At 33.3% G+C, this 17,154-nt stretch overlaps 1 protein-coding gene across 1 annotated transcript in view; it reads right to left on the bottom strand.

The window, feature by feature from the left end:
• Window positions 1–17,154, bottom strand: part of MS3_00004254 (uncharacterized protein) — a 70,224-nt gene that overhangs the window by 40,258 nt on the left and 12,812 nt on the right. Inside the window, exons 9-12 of the mRNA XM_051212154.1 lie at window positions 16,508–16,614; window positions 15,556–15,849; window positions 12,403–12,469; window positions 9,877–9,994 (exon numbers count right to left, since the gene is read on the bottom strand). Coding sequence (XP_051073323.1) covers window positions 9,877–9,994; window positions 12,403–12,469; window positions 15,556–15,849; window positions 16,508–16,614 — 586 coding nt within the window. The remainder of the gene's footprint in view (window positions 1–9,876; window positions 9,995–12,402; window positions 12,470–15,555; window positions 15,850–16,507; window positions 16,615–17,154) is intronic.

The following is a 17,154-nucleotide window of genomic DNA, read 5'->3' as shown; positions in this document are numbered from 1 at the left end:
GAAAAAAGAGAAAAGAACGGTGAACAAATGATTGTAACGAGAAAAAAATGGAGTAAAAACAACAACAGTAATCACAATATGATAAATATATATAAAGCCAAATATAATTGAATCCATCATCCACATGAAACAATTAGCAATTTACGCTGTTTTATGTATGAAATCTAAAATTACTTACTTATTTTCTAATTTAAATTTTACCAAATAATTCATTTGCTTGAGTAGTTCAGTTTATTTACAAATAATAATTAACATGAAGTGAGAAAAAGCAAAACGAGAAGGCAAATTAGCATACTTCTACTATTAGCTAGTTAAAGGTAGTTCGACAGGAAACACAGAATCCAAATTGCGTAGAAGTTGACACACACAAGGGAGGGAGAGCATAAATTCCTTGTCTTCTTCTAAAATTCGATTGCCGAAGTCACTCTATACTTCATTTCTTTTTCGACACCTAATCTTTTCAAATTAAAGCTGATACTATTACTACTACTAATATGCTAGGATTTGTCTTGAAATAATTTTATCCCCCTATATTAATGTTGTAGGGAAACGTGAACCGATGTACATATGTTTCAGGTCCTATTTTGCGTATAATGCTGAAGATGATGAAAATTCTTCATGTTTACACATGTTCTTGACTTAATATAGTTCTCGTAGAAGAGAAGTCTTTCAATAAGTCAATTGTGAACAATGTCGGACATAATCAGAATGTGTCGGTTCAAGTTCATAAACATTATATCCTGAAAAATTAATAAAACGAGAAAAATGTTGAAATGTGATGAAAACAACTGAACTGGAAAAGGAAAATAGAATATAGCAATAATGAATAAAATCTCAAAAGTTGGAAATAATGATAAGACTTGAAGTTTTGAGGGAAATAAAGAATACAAGCTGAAGGCCCCAATGTGTAGTTTGGAGCAATGTTTCAGTAGACCTGGGAGTGTTTCGCGCACTAGAATTGTTGGCCATGGTGACGCTTGAAGAGGAAGGCAAAAGAGGATGTTTATAGTTGAAGGTCGGAGTAGGAGGAATAATAGGGAATGAAGAGACATATTAATTATGAATACAGTGATCTTGAGTGTTGTTAGAGGTATGAGGGTAGCATCACCTCCCGGTTACGCACACCGTGGGACGGTTGTTCTAGAAGTACCCGAAAACAAATTTGGTTAGAGTTGTTTCGAATAACCTGAGAACGTGACCGCAGTGCCCAAGGGACAACTGTCGGAGGCCGGTCACACACGACCTTTTTGTGAACAATTCTCGTGTTAGTCCTGTACTTGTTGAGACCCTACCGCCAGAGATTTAACTTTGTGAGGAAAGGCAAATGAATTTTTAGGATCTACCTTTTCTAACTCCATCCTTCCTTTAAGGGAAGGCAGCATCTCTGTCCATGTACTGATCAGAATAGTGCATTGGAACAGACAGGCGAAGTGTCTGTAAAGTATGTTTTAGACACGTTGATCTGGTGAAGTGCCAACGAATGATTTGGGAATTTCCCTAGAAATCAACGTTCGCCCCCAGAATTGATCTCTCAGCAATTCTACTAATCACCAACCATGCTTTAAGACGTCTATGATCTAGCTTTAAAAACTTACGTCTTTAATTTTCAAACGCCGTGTTTCATAGCTGTAAACCATTATACAGTCTAGTACTACAACATCATACTTGTTTTTCAATAGGGAAATGGTACAAAGTCCAAAAACATAAGTGGTATCGCCGGGCATTAACTAGTTAGAGCTGATTAGACTTCTGAAATAATGCGAAGTATTTGGACGAACTTGAAAATTCAGCGTGTTAGTCATATATTCAATAGAAAGACAATTTCAAAGTTAGCTATTCGGTGAAATGTAACTCAAACTTCTTTCTACATTTCTTAGTTAATCTAAATAGACATAATTGGAAAATAATCACATGAATAAAAACTGATGAAATTCAAGTGTTTATTGTCCTGGTCACATACAATGAGTGCAATACAAAACAGGATTGTATATGAATGGAATGTATTGACTTTATTGTATTTTATTGAAAACATAAACCGGTCTAAATTTAAGTTTGGCAAACATTTCTTCAGAACATTGGCACGTTTAATAAGGTCATAAAAAACAACTTTATATTTATTGTTTACAGTTATTCCAAACTATTTTTCAAAATATATATATATATATATATATATATATATATATATATATATATATATATATATATATTACTGAAATGCACTCAAGGTTAAATTATTACAAATTATATCAAGTAACAAAGATATGGTTAGTTTCATAGTAAACTCGTTATTTTTTTTTAACAGGATCTTCATTAAGAAATTCGCTAGAGAGCTATTGAGATGTTGTTGTCAGACAACGACATAGAGAATTCACGTGTGGAAATCATTATCTATGTTCAGATTGTTATCATCACCAGTAAATGACTACGAATAAAGTGATTTGTTTGACAGTTTACCATAAACAATCAGTCAACATAAAAATAGAGCCTGACACATATACGTTCACCCAAAATGATATAGAATACCAATATGGTGGGATGAAATCAAAAAGTATGGTAAAATATATTGGAATAATGTATTAGCAATGACAATGACACAGACTAAATATATAGAATGTGATTCGCAAAAAAACTAAGTGGAAAATTTGTGTACAAAACAATATGATAATTCAAGGTAGAGGGGAAGATAAGGTGTGAATACATTCGTGTCATTATGAACGATTCTAAACCATGTCACACAAAGACACTAGACATTAATCATCGTTATCACGTGGACTCCAACCAAGTAGACTGAATCTACCTACATGACTCTGACCAGTAATCATGGAATTCGTAGGCTGATAGCATGTCATGGTTTGTTCTCCCCTAGAATCCTTACATCAATATACAATGCACGTCTCCGCTAATCACTGATTTGTTCAAAAACTATGTACAATCATGGCAAAATTAAAAAACCTTTATGGATTGTAAAATGCATTTTTTTAAATTAATTTTGATAGTAATACTAATTAGATAATAAATTTTAACAAATCAACATCTAATTAATTAACATTTTATTCGGTAGTAAAAGAGGGATAGATTGTCTTATTTCAAACATTCATTAACTATATGCAATCAAAAAGCATTCATTCATAATTTATAATGGGATAAAATTTTATTGGTTCACTATTTCCTTATATTAAATCAAATAATTAATTACATAGTACAAAGTAGATAGATACATCAATAATTCATTTGAAAAAGCAAAACAGGTTAAATATGATGTGGTATACAAATAAACTACTCATTAGTAACCCTACAATGTATGATATAAATTACAATCGGTTGTAGCGGTCACACTTCAAACTAACAACACATTATAAACATATTCATAACACATAAAAAAAGGCTATATTTGCTATTTATTATTGATATTCCTGAAAGAGAGAAGATTAACAGTGATAAAAGTTATTCAACATAACGAAATCAACGTGATTGTGTCGGTTTTTTGCAAATAAAAGGATAAACGTTAATTAAATTAACAGAGGTATAAAATGTATCTAGCATGATTACTACAAAACAGGTTATGTTAACCGACTGAAACACAGCTATTGGGCTTCAAGTTCGAACCTTATCCATTTACTTTCATCCAGATAGTTTTACATAACCCGCTACCTAGTAGTCTTACACTGGAAATGATTATTTCTGTAATACTAGTTGGAGTGTACAAACATTTCCAATTCATGGTGTCATTTGGCTTGCCTTTCATCATTCTAGATTTAACCATAATCACAATTTCTTTCACATTGGGCTCACAGAAATAGTTATTGCTAAGTTGGGTGTATATGGTATATTTAACAGATCGACATCTAAAACAAATGAATTGTATGATTTTTGTTATAAGTCGAGAGAGAATTAGTATACTAATCAGGTTGGGCTGAAAATACATTAATTTCATTACAAATGAGAGCATAAATCATTGTAGGTAATACCTTCCTGTTGTTTTGACATTGCAATATATATATATATATATATATATATTTTGGGTAGAGAAAAATATACATAATAAAATATCCAGACTAAAAAACCAGGCTACTCATCAATTGATTACAGTAAATGAAATTGATTCTCCAATTAAATACAGTTGAGTCATTCCCCGTATATTTGGTAGAAGGTAAGAATACTGAATTAAAATGAAAACGAAAAATACTCAATTCAACAGTCAAATCAGTATGCTGACGAGCGCTAATGCGCACATGAGTTAATACAGACATACACATCTGTTCAAATGAAAAGAAAGATGGTACAACCAATCCTATTCACATATAAACTAAGACATACATATCCCTTATATAAAACTTCGAAGCTTTCTTATATATTCAACTAGAATTTTTTTCGAATAGTTTAGAAATTATTCGTGAGTAGCCAACATTCAAGTGATTAGGTCAACTCCCATGGCTTTTGAAACAGAAAATATACCAACGCACTTGATTTTTAGGATGACTGAGAATAACCAATCGAATATCAGTTGATTAGGGTGTAGCGTTGATATATGAAGTGGATGGAATGCAGTTTTGAAGCGCTGGTATTTAAACTTTATTATCGTAAAATTAACACTCCTAAGGTTGAACATTTAAACCTAAACATACTAACTCGAACACTTAAAAAAACATCACCTCTGAACTCCGTGGCATCTTTAGATGTCATTTTCTGGCTACAGCAATATAAAGCTTTTTTTCAATAATCTAATATCCTGTAGGTGATCTACGGCTCAGTCACCATCAGAATTAGTCAAAATGGGAAATCTAGTCAAAAGCATAACACTTGGTAGCAAGCAATCCTTAAATCTGTCTCAAATTCAACAATCGCTATGTTTATTCTGATTGGTCGGTTACATTTGTTTTAAGACAGCATAACTTAATTCTACCGTATTTGCTGCAGACGTCTAAAAAGAGACAATTTATCATAACATAAAAAGATACACATTATCGTCTTATATTTCGTAATTTATAAAAAAAAGTCAGTCATCAACCATCCTCTCTTCATTCATCAACTATTTTACTCCTTATTGTGAATTGCTATCGTTCAAATGATTCCTTGGATATTTTACTAGAAGCAAATTTATGCATGATAATATCAAAATCTTCATCGAAAAAAATTAGGCCTGATAAACTTAACGAGATATTGTTTCGCTTAATTTTATTTTTTCAAATAACAGACTACGTTCTTTATTCATTGGTATATTTCGTTTGTAATCAAATTTCGGTTTTTATGTAGTTTCCTTGTGTGATATAATACTAAACTCAATTTTCAAGCTTTTTCAGTTATATTAATAGAAGAAAGACATCTAAATGTTGGTTATAGAGTAACAAAAAACCTGGTGTTTACGAACTGCATTTTTTTAAAAACTAAACTATCTATTGCTAACTTGTAGAAGCATTAACTTGAAATGGTTCATATGCATTCACTCAATGTCTTCACTTTAGACCCTAAGTTTTAAAATTGTTTCCAAGTTTATTTTCCGTTAGTAATTTTAATTATTTGTAACTATATTTTATTGATCGTAAGGTTCTATGGCAGTGTCCGCAATTGAAAGCCATATCACAGAAGCACATTGATTTTGTAGACTCTCTACTCAAACACTACTGGTCGAGCCAGAGCTCATGGCGAACTGTCATCAGAATTAGTTACTTCAAATGGTGTTTATCAGGGTTATTTGCTTTCTTTCTTTATATTTAACTTTATCATAGACATGCCTTTAGAAATAAGACTTTCATTGTCTGACATTTCAGATGTTGATCTTCTACCAGGATATTCACTTGTTGAATTAGAATACGCAGATAATATACATTTGTTTGAAGAAAACGCTGACAGATCCAGTCTTTTGACCAACTTAAACAGCAATCAAAGCAAGATTTAGATGTGATCCAGTTGTGGCATGCAATGTCCTAATCTAATACACTGTATACAATCCACTAACCCCCAACTGGCACTTTGAGCGAGAAATGATATTGTGGTACCGAATAAAATGCACAAATACTCATTTATATATATACACTACGTTATATCCGTATCCTGACTAAAGGACGAGTTTTATGAACAGCAGTTCTAATTTATGAATGTGAAACATGGCCATTAAGAATAGAGGGTATCACGGGTTACTATTATCCAATCTTTGTATTTTTGTACTATTGAGTATACAATGCTTGAGTTAGGAAAGTAAAGCTAACTAAAAATATATAAAAACTGTAATGTATCGCGAAATTCGTTTTCAGACAAAAAGGAAGAACGAGTGATCAGCTTGTTTATTTATAAGACAATACAAATAACTGAGTGATATAATCATCTTAGTTATTTAATAAATCTTCGGTTATCTATATCATCCACAATAAGTTACTCTTGAACTACCGAATCAGCATTATTGTATGAATAAGAAATATTATTATTGGTAATGTTACGTTTCTGAGTGGAATTAATAATAATAATTTATATTCTGAAAATAATAATTACAGAATTCACGCCAGTTTACAGACATGATCAATTTAATATAAACAGTAACATTAGATGTGTAGAACAAACATGTGATAGAAGGAAGTTTTAAGTATACTAGTTCAGTAATTGTTTAGGTAGTACATGTATTACAGCGATTCAATGCATCAGCCGGGAGTTTTTAATATTTCTTAAATGGACAGCCTGTTGATTTATGAACGGAGTAATGAAGGTCATTTCGTGTGCCAGAGAAATTAAAACGAAAACAGAGAGCACGGAACAGCAAAGCAGTAATTACCAAAATATATGAATCAGGTCTACCTAAATGCGTGTGTCATGTGACACAGTGATATACTGTTGATGTTATTCAAATTAGTTAAACTTGCTAGGGACGGTGTTAACATAAAGTGACAGCAAGTAGGTGGTTTTACTTAGGGAATGCACTAAAAAAAGGCTAAACATTTGAAGATCCTATAATACTTCTGATTGAGATCTATAATAAATTTTAATTTAAAACAGTATATAAGAATCTTCGAATACAAACGAGAACTAATTGGACTCGAACAGACTGGAAATCTGTTTGGAATGCTAGGTCCCCAGAACTCACTTCATAAACAACTCATTTTCGTAATTTTATTATCGAAATTTGAATTCCTCATTTTGAGCTAATGCGCCCACCTTTACCATCAGTTTGTATTTACCACTTGAGAGGATCTGAAATATCATCGGTTCATTTCCTCTTTTAGTACGCTATTCTGTGACGTTTTTCAATGACATTTTTGTACTATATATATGCATGAGTTCAGTGCTTGTTCGTTCGTGCTTCCGACTGTTTGTGAAATATACAATTCTCTCGGTTGAATCCGGTCTTCTACCTCTAGTTAGCAGGGCTGAGGAGCAGTGGAATAGATTAGCCTGTCCTGTTGTGTTGCTGACTTTCATTCCGTTCGCCGTTTTTAGATGGTATCGTAACTTTCTCAAACATAGCAAAATCTGACACAAAATTAAGCTTCAAAGTGAATAGTCTCTCAGGATGGATTTACAATCTGAACGGAAGTCAAAAGGTGGAACGAAGCAACGGTATTTATTTTACTTGACTTAGTATTAGTAGACACTAACAATCAATTTAGAGAAAAAGAATCATAGATTCACACTATTTAACGTACATAATGCCTGTGTTGAAAGATTAATAATTTCTTATCACTTAATTATTAGAACAAAATGAACAAGAAATATAATTGATCAAATACCACCTATATACAAAATACTATAGATTTACTCATAACTTATAAATATTTAATGACTCAGCCGATGAAAAATTCATTTATGTAAATGAAGGAAAAACTGTGTTATTTACAGAGATTAATCAGATTTAACCCAACTAACAGTTATCGACATTTAGTTCATAGGGAGGATAGATGATAACAACTGTATAAACGAACATTGTCCTCATCATAAAACAAAGAATTGTTTTCTTTAACCCTAATAACAACGAAAACATATTTACGTCTATAGTATACAGATTTTGTCAGAATTTTAATAGTATAATAAAATATTTTAAAAAGCCTTCAAAATGTTCTTGAATATTTCCAACTACTTATAAGTAGATAGAAAAATATAGTCGAAAACACATGGGTAAACGAACTCATCAGATTATGCGAGATTCCGTTGACTTACTTTTTGTCTGTGAACAGTGTAGTAAGAGATAAACTTAGGTGTGCACCATGAAATGCTTTAATTAATAATCTAGGGATAAAGTATAGAATAAGTTGTCAACGTTTAATGCAGACGGTAATCGGTTCACAAAAAATATTTACTCTTCTTTAGGCAACAGCATTATCTCATTTTCCATATCTTAGTGAAATAGGATTTAAAAGCCAAGTAAACCAGTTGAAAGCTGATTACTGATCGAGGTTAACACGTTTTTTTCACAAAAAGACTTGGTCAAACGACAGAAATAATGATATAGTTGTAAAGTTCCAGTGTGTAGGAAATTATATTTTTGACATTTCGTGACTTAGTTTAAACCACTTCTTTACAGTAAATATATAAATAACCGAATTAAATTAACAAAAGTGTAAATAGTATACAAGAGACGAAACAGAATATTTTTGAGACAATCAAAATTAATTTGGTCAAGTTGATTTGTTTATGTGAGACCTGCTTGTTTGCATTTATATGATAGTGAGTGTGACTCAGTAGCATCCATTAAATCATAAAACGTCAAAAATCTAGTTTTATCATTTATTTACTCATTTAAGCACACAAACATTGACACAAAGAGGTGCTGAATAGATATGTGTCACACTTCGACATTCCATTTGTGTGAGGACTGGAATACTGCCCGGGCGCCAAGACCGAAGCAGACGCTTTTCTAAGGAGGCCACTCCCTGAGCCTTTGACATACAGGTCTAGTCTACAAGACAGTGGTGCAGCGTTAGGTTCATACGCTATTCTTTTACCACAAGATTCTGGAGCCCGTGTACACCATTGGTTTGGAGTCAGGGTTTCCCAACTTCCCTGAGTGGACCCTCCGTGCCCACCAACCCGGTTAAAGCACCAGACATTCGCTTTTTGTTCTCTCGATTTCGTAAGCAACACCCCCACCACGGGAAGGAATTCCCTGACAGTGGCTGTATACGCGTGGACATGTGAGGACTTGACACACATGACATTGGCCACCACCCAGTGACCAATCAATTTTGATTACATCTCAGTCCTACAGGAAGTTCATCGCGGACTGGATAGCTCAATGGTAACGTCTCTGACTGTGAAGCTGGGTGACACGGGATCATATCCGTCAGGGAGCACCAGTTCCCTCAAGATTACAGGTACAACTTTCTGACGAGTGCCAAGTAGCACGAAACCCAGGTCCAGGGTTTCCTGTCGACTACCTCCAACCACCATCTGACATGTGAGAGCATTTCTAAAAGAGCGAACTCTCCCCACTCTCGGTCGTACCAGAGCATTTGGGAGACATTACAAATATATCATTATTCCTATTATTAAAAATCCACCCCATCCTCAATCTATCAGAAATCAACAAGTCAAACCGTGATGATGACACATTAGTCGAATGGTTAGATGATTACGATACGGTCGGAAGGTGAGTGAACTAACTATATACTATAAATTGATTGAAAACTGAACAAAAAATACGAACTATAAGAATTCTGGTACACTGAGTTTAAAGTATTGTGTTAAAAGAAAGTAAAAAAACTGAGTTCGATTATTTACCCAGGTGTACAGATGGATATATTACTAAGATGTCGTTAAACTAGGACAAAATATATACAGCTCTCTATATCTTAGTTTTCAAGGCTTAATGACACACATCATATCTGCATTGTAACGTGTAAATCTTCACAAAAAAAATTAAAAAATAAAGCAATGTTTTATGAAAAAACTTACATAAGTTATCTTTACAGAATTTATTTTTTTCAACTTGACATTCAATTATGATAACAGGATCAAGGCATAAATCATTTTGTTGATTGTTTGCATTAAATGAATATGCAAGTATTGAAATCTGTGCAAAAGATAAGTTTTAAAATGAACATTTACTCTGCAAGAGTGAAATATTGGGTTGTAAAAGAAGAACAACAACAAAGAAAATAGTTGAAGAACACGCACAAATCGCCATCTTGATATTTTGAACTAATGTAATTATCCTATGAACAACTTTTATATATTTCATTGCAGAACTATTAAACGCTTCAAATACTGTTTTTATACTCGTCTATATGTAAGCCTTATGTTTGACTTATAAATTATCATCAGAATGGGGGTTTGTCGATATTGTAGTAATTTAAATAAATGAAATTAATGAGCCAATTAAAGCTAGATCACAGCTAAAAATCTGGAAGCACTGAACGGCCGTTTCGTCATAGTATGGTTTAGAAGTTAAGAGCTCTCGCACGAGAACGAAGGTTCTGGGTTCGAGTCCCATGTGTGGGCTCGTAGATGCGCACTGCTGAGGAGTCCCATTCTAGAACGAAACAGTCGTCCAGTGCTTCCCGATTTTCAGTGGTGGTCTAACTTAGATCGACTCATGAATTCAACTATTAAAATTATGAATTTTTGCAACCATTATTATTGCTTTTTAGTTCCGGAATTATGATTAGTCAATTATTTCCACACTGCATTGTTTTAGTATTACTTATGAATGAGTTACGCATACACTGTGATTGTCAGTGGTGTTGGTATGTTGAGGTTAGGTATTTAAAGTACATAAGTGTACAAGTTCCGAGTCATGAATGAATACAGTACTATAGTGATGATAACTGCTTACGTACTTCGTTTTCTGACTAAACACTGGATTGAAAAGAGATTTAAGGTCTGAGTCGTTACTGGTTGATCATCGCGTCATTAGTAAAATAGAAAGTCGTCAGTCCTACAGTCATAAAGCAAGTCTCAACACAATTTAAATGTCTATTTTTTTGATGATACAGCGCACATAATACATACCTAAATATAACTGTAATTTACAGTATTTAAACAAGTGTAATTTTAAGCATGAAATTGTTTTATTTAGTTACCTAATTGTGTTACGAGAGACGATTTAACTATGATGTAAAAAACTCTCGATTTTATTTAAACATATCGATTGAATGTTTGTTAGGTATTTTGGTTTATTTATTTTCGTATTACCCCAGTTCCAAGCTTTTATCTGAACTGTACATTACTGATATAACATTTTTCACTCATAAACTAGGACCAGTGATTCGTGTACCCGGTACTCCATTTTTCCAATAATTTGTATCGTTCTTCTGTGTTAATACTGTTATTTATCTAGTCTACCGAGTGGTCTGATCTTATATGTATGTAAATGAATGTCTGAAATATAATGACCATCTTAAATTGGAGATAATTGGTCTTGTGTTACTCTTCTCCGTTCGGGGCTAGTTAGTATTGGGCCAACCATCAAGAGTAGAGTATCAGCTCTCTTGTCTCTGTTGCTTATTGGTTGCTTAAAGTTATCTGTGCGCAATGGTCAGTGATGGGATATAACAAATTCATTAAGTCACAAGAAATAATTATGTGGACAAGAAACAATCACTTATGTTCGAGTGATTGACTATTCACAAATTATATAGGTTGGAAATGATCAACAAGAAACCATGAACCTATATCTGTTCCATGCCGGCAGTAACATCAAAACAGGCTTTATCTCCTATCTCAAGTACTAGACGGTACAACACTGATTATTTTTTAGTGACCGATTAGGTTGTACAAAAGTACGATTGATGCATACAAACTGTTTTGGATTTCATCTAAGAGAAAAGAATTTTTTTTAAATTCCCTAAAACATATGTTGATACCGTAAATGTAGGAAATCACTTGTAATTTGCGTAGATATTTCACTCGGATTCTTTTAGAAGACAGGACTTTGATTGCATTTAAATTATTTTGAGTTTAATTATCTGTTGTTGGACAGAATAAGATGTTACTCTTAATATTCACCAGACAATCTAATACAGAAAAATACAAACTAGCAGATTTTAGGCTTTTGTTGAAACTAATTTGTTATTAGAATGCTGCTTAAGTTGATATTCACCTTCAATCCTAAAATAATGTTTCGAGGGTTTTATAAATGATAATATAGATCATCTGTGTAAGAACTTAAGTGTGAATTTGAACAAATAGTTTCTCAATAGTTAGACTCCGAGTTTCTAAAAGACATTGAAAAAGAAAATTATTTTTGTGAAGGTCTCACAGTCCAATATCGAAAAATAACTATTAAGTTGCCCTCGAAAATCTGATCTGAGCTTCTCTCCTGATGAGTTACTTTTAATTTTAGTCCCTGAGATTTCTACAAATATGATATCCATGTTAATAAATCTTGTGTGTTTACAGATTGTTCACACAATGATCGGCAATAATGTGTACAGAAAAAAAGATAATCATTTTGAAAATATTTAAAAGCATACTACTTACATCACTCGATTTACAGTCATCGGGTAAAAGAGAAGAGCCTGTAATGAGTACAGCTCGGGCACACCAACTATGAAAGAAAACAGAGTTAATTATGAGTATTGAATAACCAATTAAATTTGCATAGAATAGTAGGATGAAAGTGGATGCTGTTAGGACGCACGCAAGAGTCAAACCAACTACTGCATGAGAAGGCTAAGAGAGGAAAGGAAACCAATTGAACTAAACTGATTCATAAGCACAAATATCCATTTGCATATGTATCTACTTCTTAAAAATAAAATTATTATTTCGTCAATCACATGCACCTGTCATTTGACGATTTTTGATTGGCTGACTGTATCAGACACTTTCAATTAACATTTCACAAACAAGGAACGGTGTTAAGTCAGTAACGAGGATTTTTATTTTTAGATCTTCTGTTGTGACAAGGCAGTATCACTTTAGGATGCTTGTTATATGTGAAAAACATCTTAATATCAGGAAAACCTATTACAGTTAATAAAGCAACTTCGCCATTGAACTTTACATTTTCTGTTATACAACAAATCCGACTGGCATGGTAAGATCCTAAAGAATAGGTGTACTTAATTATACCTGTTAACCGTCGTTGAGGAGCAAAGACCGTCAACTAGCATTCTCCATCCAACTCGGACCTGGGCAATCCTTACCAGTTGCTATTCATCCATTTCATTTCTGCTTCCAATTCTCGACACAGTGTTTTTTTTGGCATTCCTCTTCCCCGTTTCTCTTCAGGATCCCAGGTTAGCGCATGCTTCATGATGCAGCTTGATGACTTCCCCAATGTATGTTCTATCTCACCTTCAACGTCTTCTCTTAATTTCCTCTTCAGTTGGAAACTGGTTTGTTCTCTTCCACGTTAGGCTGTCGTTGATGGTAGCCGACAAAAGGACATTGTGTATCTTTCCTAAACAATTGTTTGTAAATATTGGCACTTTTTGATGGTTGTACTAGTACTCCAAGTTTCAGCTCCGTACAGTAGGACGGTCTTGACGTTCGGATTGAAGATTCTGACTGTGATATTGGTTGACAGTTGTTTTAAGTTCCACATGTTCTTGCTTTGCCGATCCTCGCCTTTACGTCTGCATCTAATCCTCCTTGTTCATTGATGATGCTCTCTAGGTACGTGAAAGATTCCACCTCTTCCAAAGCTTCTCTATCAAGTGTGATTAGGTTGGTAAAAAATAAGTGCACTTAACAGTAAAGATTGAATTGATCGTCAATATAAGCACTTACGACCAATCCTCTTAAATTAGCAGCTATGGTTAGGGCATGAGCATCCGGGTAATCGATTCACTCAAATATTATTTATAAAATTATGTGCATTATTTAGAAATTTTAAAATACGACCAACAGGTAGTATTAAAGATAGTGATATGGTAAACCAATTAGAAGTAGCCTAACGAGAAAGTCAATCGATGGCAATCAGCAGTGACCTACAGGACAAGTGCATTTTAATGGCTAAGAAATGGGTTAATTTCATAAGGGTTAAGGTGATATATATATATATATATATATATATATATATATATATATATATATATATATATATTATTTGATACCCCAACATCCCTTCTCGTTTATTCTTGTGTTCAGTTGGGGGTTTTGGCGTGTAGCAAATCAGATATCAGTATCATATTTTGGACGCAGTCCGTCACAATAGATAGTATTTATTTAATAGAAAATAACTGAATTTAAGCTACTCTGATAAAAGTAAGCAATCAAATGAACTAATTGATGATTAAAATTGACAAAAACACATGAGAATCTCATAAAATAGGTATATAAAGACAACGATAAAAGACTATGATAAAATACACGCAGAGGTCAATATATTTGAAATTATCAAATCAAATCTTGGATTATGGTGATGGAGATATATGAGTAAATTGAGGATAGTTTTTGTCAAGGAGAACTATTGCGAACAATATATCATTGGACGACTATTTTAACCTATCTTGCCGATTTTCATTAACGAATACATATGAGATTGAGTCTAAGATTTGCAAATCTAAAGTTATGGTGTTCGCTGCAAAACATGAAGGCTCTAGTGTATACAAAAGTGGGTGAAATAACTATTCAGTGGACATCTATGGTTCGTAGTGGTTCTTCAATTGATGTTAAATTATGAGAAAGAAAATTCTTCAAAACTACAAATTTCTTCAACAAGATATACTATATTACACGTATTTCTGTCTCTTTTTTTCATACCACTGGTAATATTAAAGATAGATTTAAATGTCGTTTATTGCAACCATTAAAAGCGTAAACAGTCAGGATTGTGGAAAAAACTCACAAACCTTAGTCTTTTCGTTTGATAAGTTCAGACACAGATAGTTTAATTCACCGCACAAATAATTCAAATAACAACTCAACATTCAATCCTACAGGATTTCATTCAACAATGAAAGATGTTGTGAATCCCATGAGTAGATTATTTACTTATTTAATTCACATAAAATTTAGGACAACTGGTATTCAAAAATAGTATGTGCCACAGAAAGTAAAATTCGTATGCGAACTGAGATAATTCTTGAGCGTTCATACCGAAGCAGTCGGTTTTATTAGTCCACTCCCTAACCGTCGACTAGGAAGTCTAATATACAAAGGAGCAGAAAAACGTCAGACGTCGTCCTATGGTGGCCGGTGACCAAAAATAGATCTGTACACCAATATTCCCTTGGGATCCTGCAGCTCATGCACACAAATGTTGTTAATAAGGGTATTCCAACTCTCCTACGTTGACTTTCCGTATCCACCACCCCTGTTTGGGCGCTAAAAGGCCTGTTTACGTCCTTTCAATTTTGTAAAGAACACTCCAATCAAGTGAGTCCATTGGCTAGGAATTCCCTGGCAGACACCGTAAAAGCACGACTGTACGAGAGCATTTGTGAACAGAGAGAGAACTCCTACTACTCTCAGCCACACTACATATTTCGGGGGTAGTTTTTCATAAAAAACAGAACGAACAATAAATTTCTTAAATGTTATGTGGTATTATAAACTTTAGTTTCTAAAACTCATTTTTATTTCATAAGGTAGATTTAAGTGGACACTAAGTAGTAAAGAGAATCGTGTATATGACCATAAAAAAATAACAGTAACAGATCCTAGCGTTATTAGCAAACAACTTACTGATTAATAAAATCACTAATCCAAGAATAAGGTAAACATTCTGGACATAAAATAACACATTTTGTTTTTATTTTTTTACCATTAGATAAATAAACAATGAATTCATCATCAGTATTATTCTTTGGCATTGACGACGATGATGAAGAGTCAGCTCTTGTCATTATCTGTCCATCTTTCATATTGGTGGTCATATTCTCAACGGATTGAGTTACTGCATCTACCTCTGAATTTATATATTCAATTTTTTCTACTTTACAACCAAGGCAAAATGTCGTACCGAAAACAGCTGACATTCTGAAAATATTATTATTTGTAAACAGAGAGAGATAATACTATTTTTATAAAAATGAATAATTCATTATTCAAATATTCTTAATATACCCTCTAAGTCGTAGAAAAATGAGTCAAACAAAAGAATTCTTTTGAAAAAGTTCATTTCCAAAGCTGTAAAAGTCTAGGCATATCCAATTGGAAAATGTACCATTCAGTACACCTATGTACCATCTTACCCCACTGACGTTACTACTGAATGAAAGACACTTTAGCACAGTTGACCGATGTGTGTTTACCAAATCACCTACTCCTAAGGAGTTATGTATGCAGGGCGTTTAACAAGACAAATACTACCCGGGGGCCGAGACCAGAACAAATGAGGTACTACACAAAAACTAGAACGTAATTGATCTAAACTATTATCCAGATACTCAAACTGTAAAAACTGGGGCATGATTTAAACTGAAAGCAGCTAGCAGAAAGGTGAATGATTATATCACAGGGCAGCATTTATGCTGAAGACATTTTATCAGCACTATATGGTAATCCTAGGAAAAGGCATAATAAACAGTATTTTTATGCCATGAAGCGGATGTAGTTTAAGATCACTTTCAGTGTCATCTACAGATGAGGAACATAAACTCATTTCAGTTAATAAAACATGGCAAATAGCACTGACCGACAGTATCCTTGAGTTAAATCTCCACTACCATACATTGGCCACAAAATTGGATATGGTCCAAATCGACCCATAGAGAATAACAATCGTCGAATTCTAAAAATGGCCTATTGAAAGTAAACAAAGATTTTAAGAAATATGTTCGCACTTGTTAAACACAATGTTTTAAATGTGAGTTGGATTTATGCAACAGAAAAGAGACCTAGTCACTAAGTTTCGTGTTAGTCAGACTTGTAAACAAGGTAGTATTTGTGATTTTCAGGGAACTAAGACTTTAGATTTCATTTGGACTCATATTATAGTAAGACTTTATCACTGGGTTATTCAGATAGTGAATGATCTCATACAGGACTGAAAATGTGATCAGTACTAGCAGTCAGACAATATGACATTGATTTCAGATATGAATATATACCTTCGGAAATACAAAGACAAAAACGTAGTTCCTCAGCGGCAGGAAAACCACAGTTACATTGCTGGGAAATTATTCCTAACCCCATAGGGATAAATCTTATTACAATATAATCAAAAATAAAGCATTTCATGAAACCTCAAAACTTAGTGGAGTTTCTTACAAAGTATAAGATGATTTGGATTTAGAGTTTCCGGTGAACTTTTTTATACAGCAAAATTAGGAATTGTAGTTT

This window comes from Schistosoma haematobium, chromosome 1 (genome assembly GCF_000699445.3).
Source record: "Schistosoma haematobium chromosome 1, whole genome shotgun sequence".
Lineage (NCBI taxonomy): Eukaryota > Metazoa > Platyhelminthes > Trematoda > Strigeidida > Schistosomatidae > Schistosoma > Schistosoma haematobium.
The sequence above is the reverse complement of the archived record's forward strand: the minus strand, read 5'-3'. Positions and strand labels throughout refer to the sequence as shown.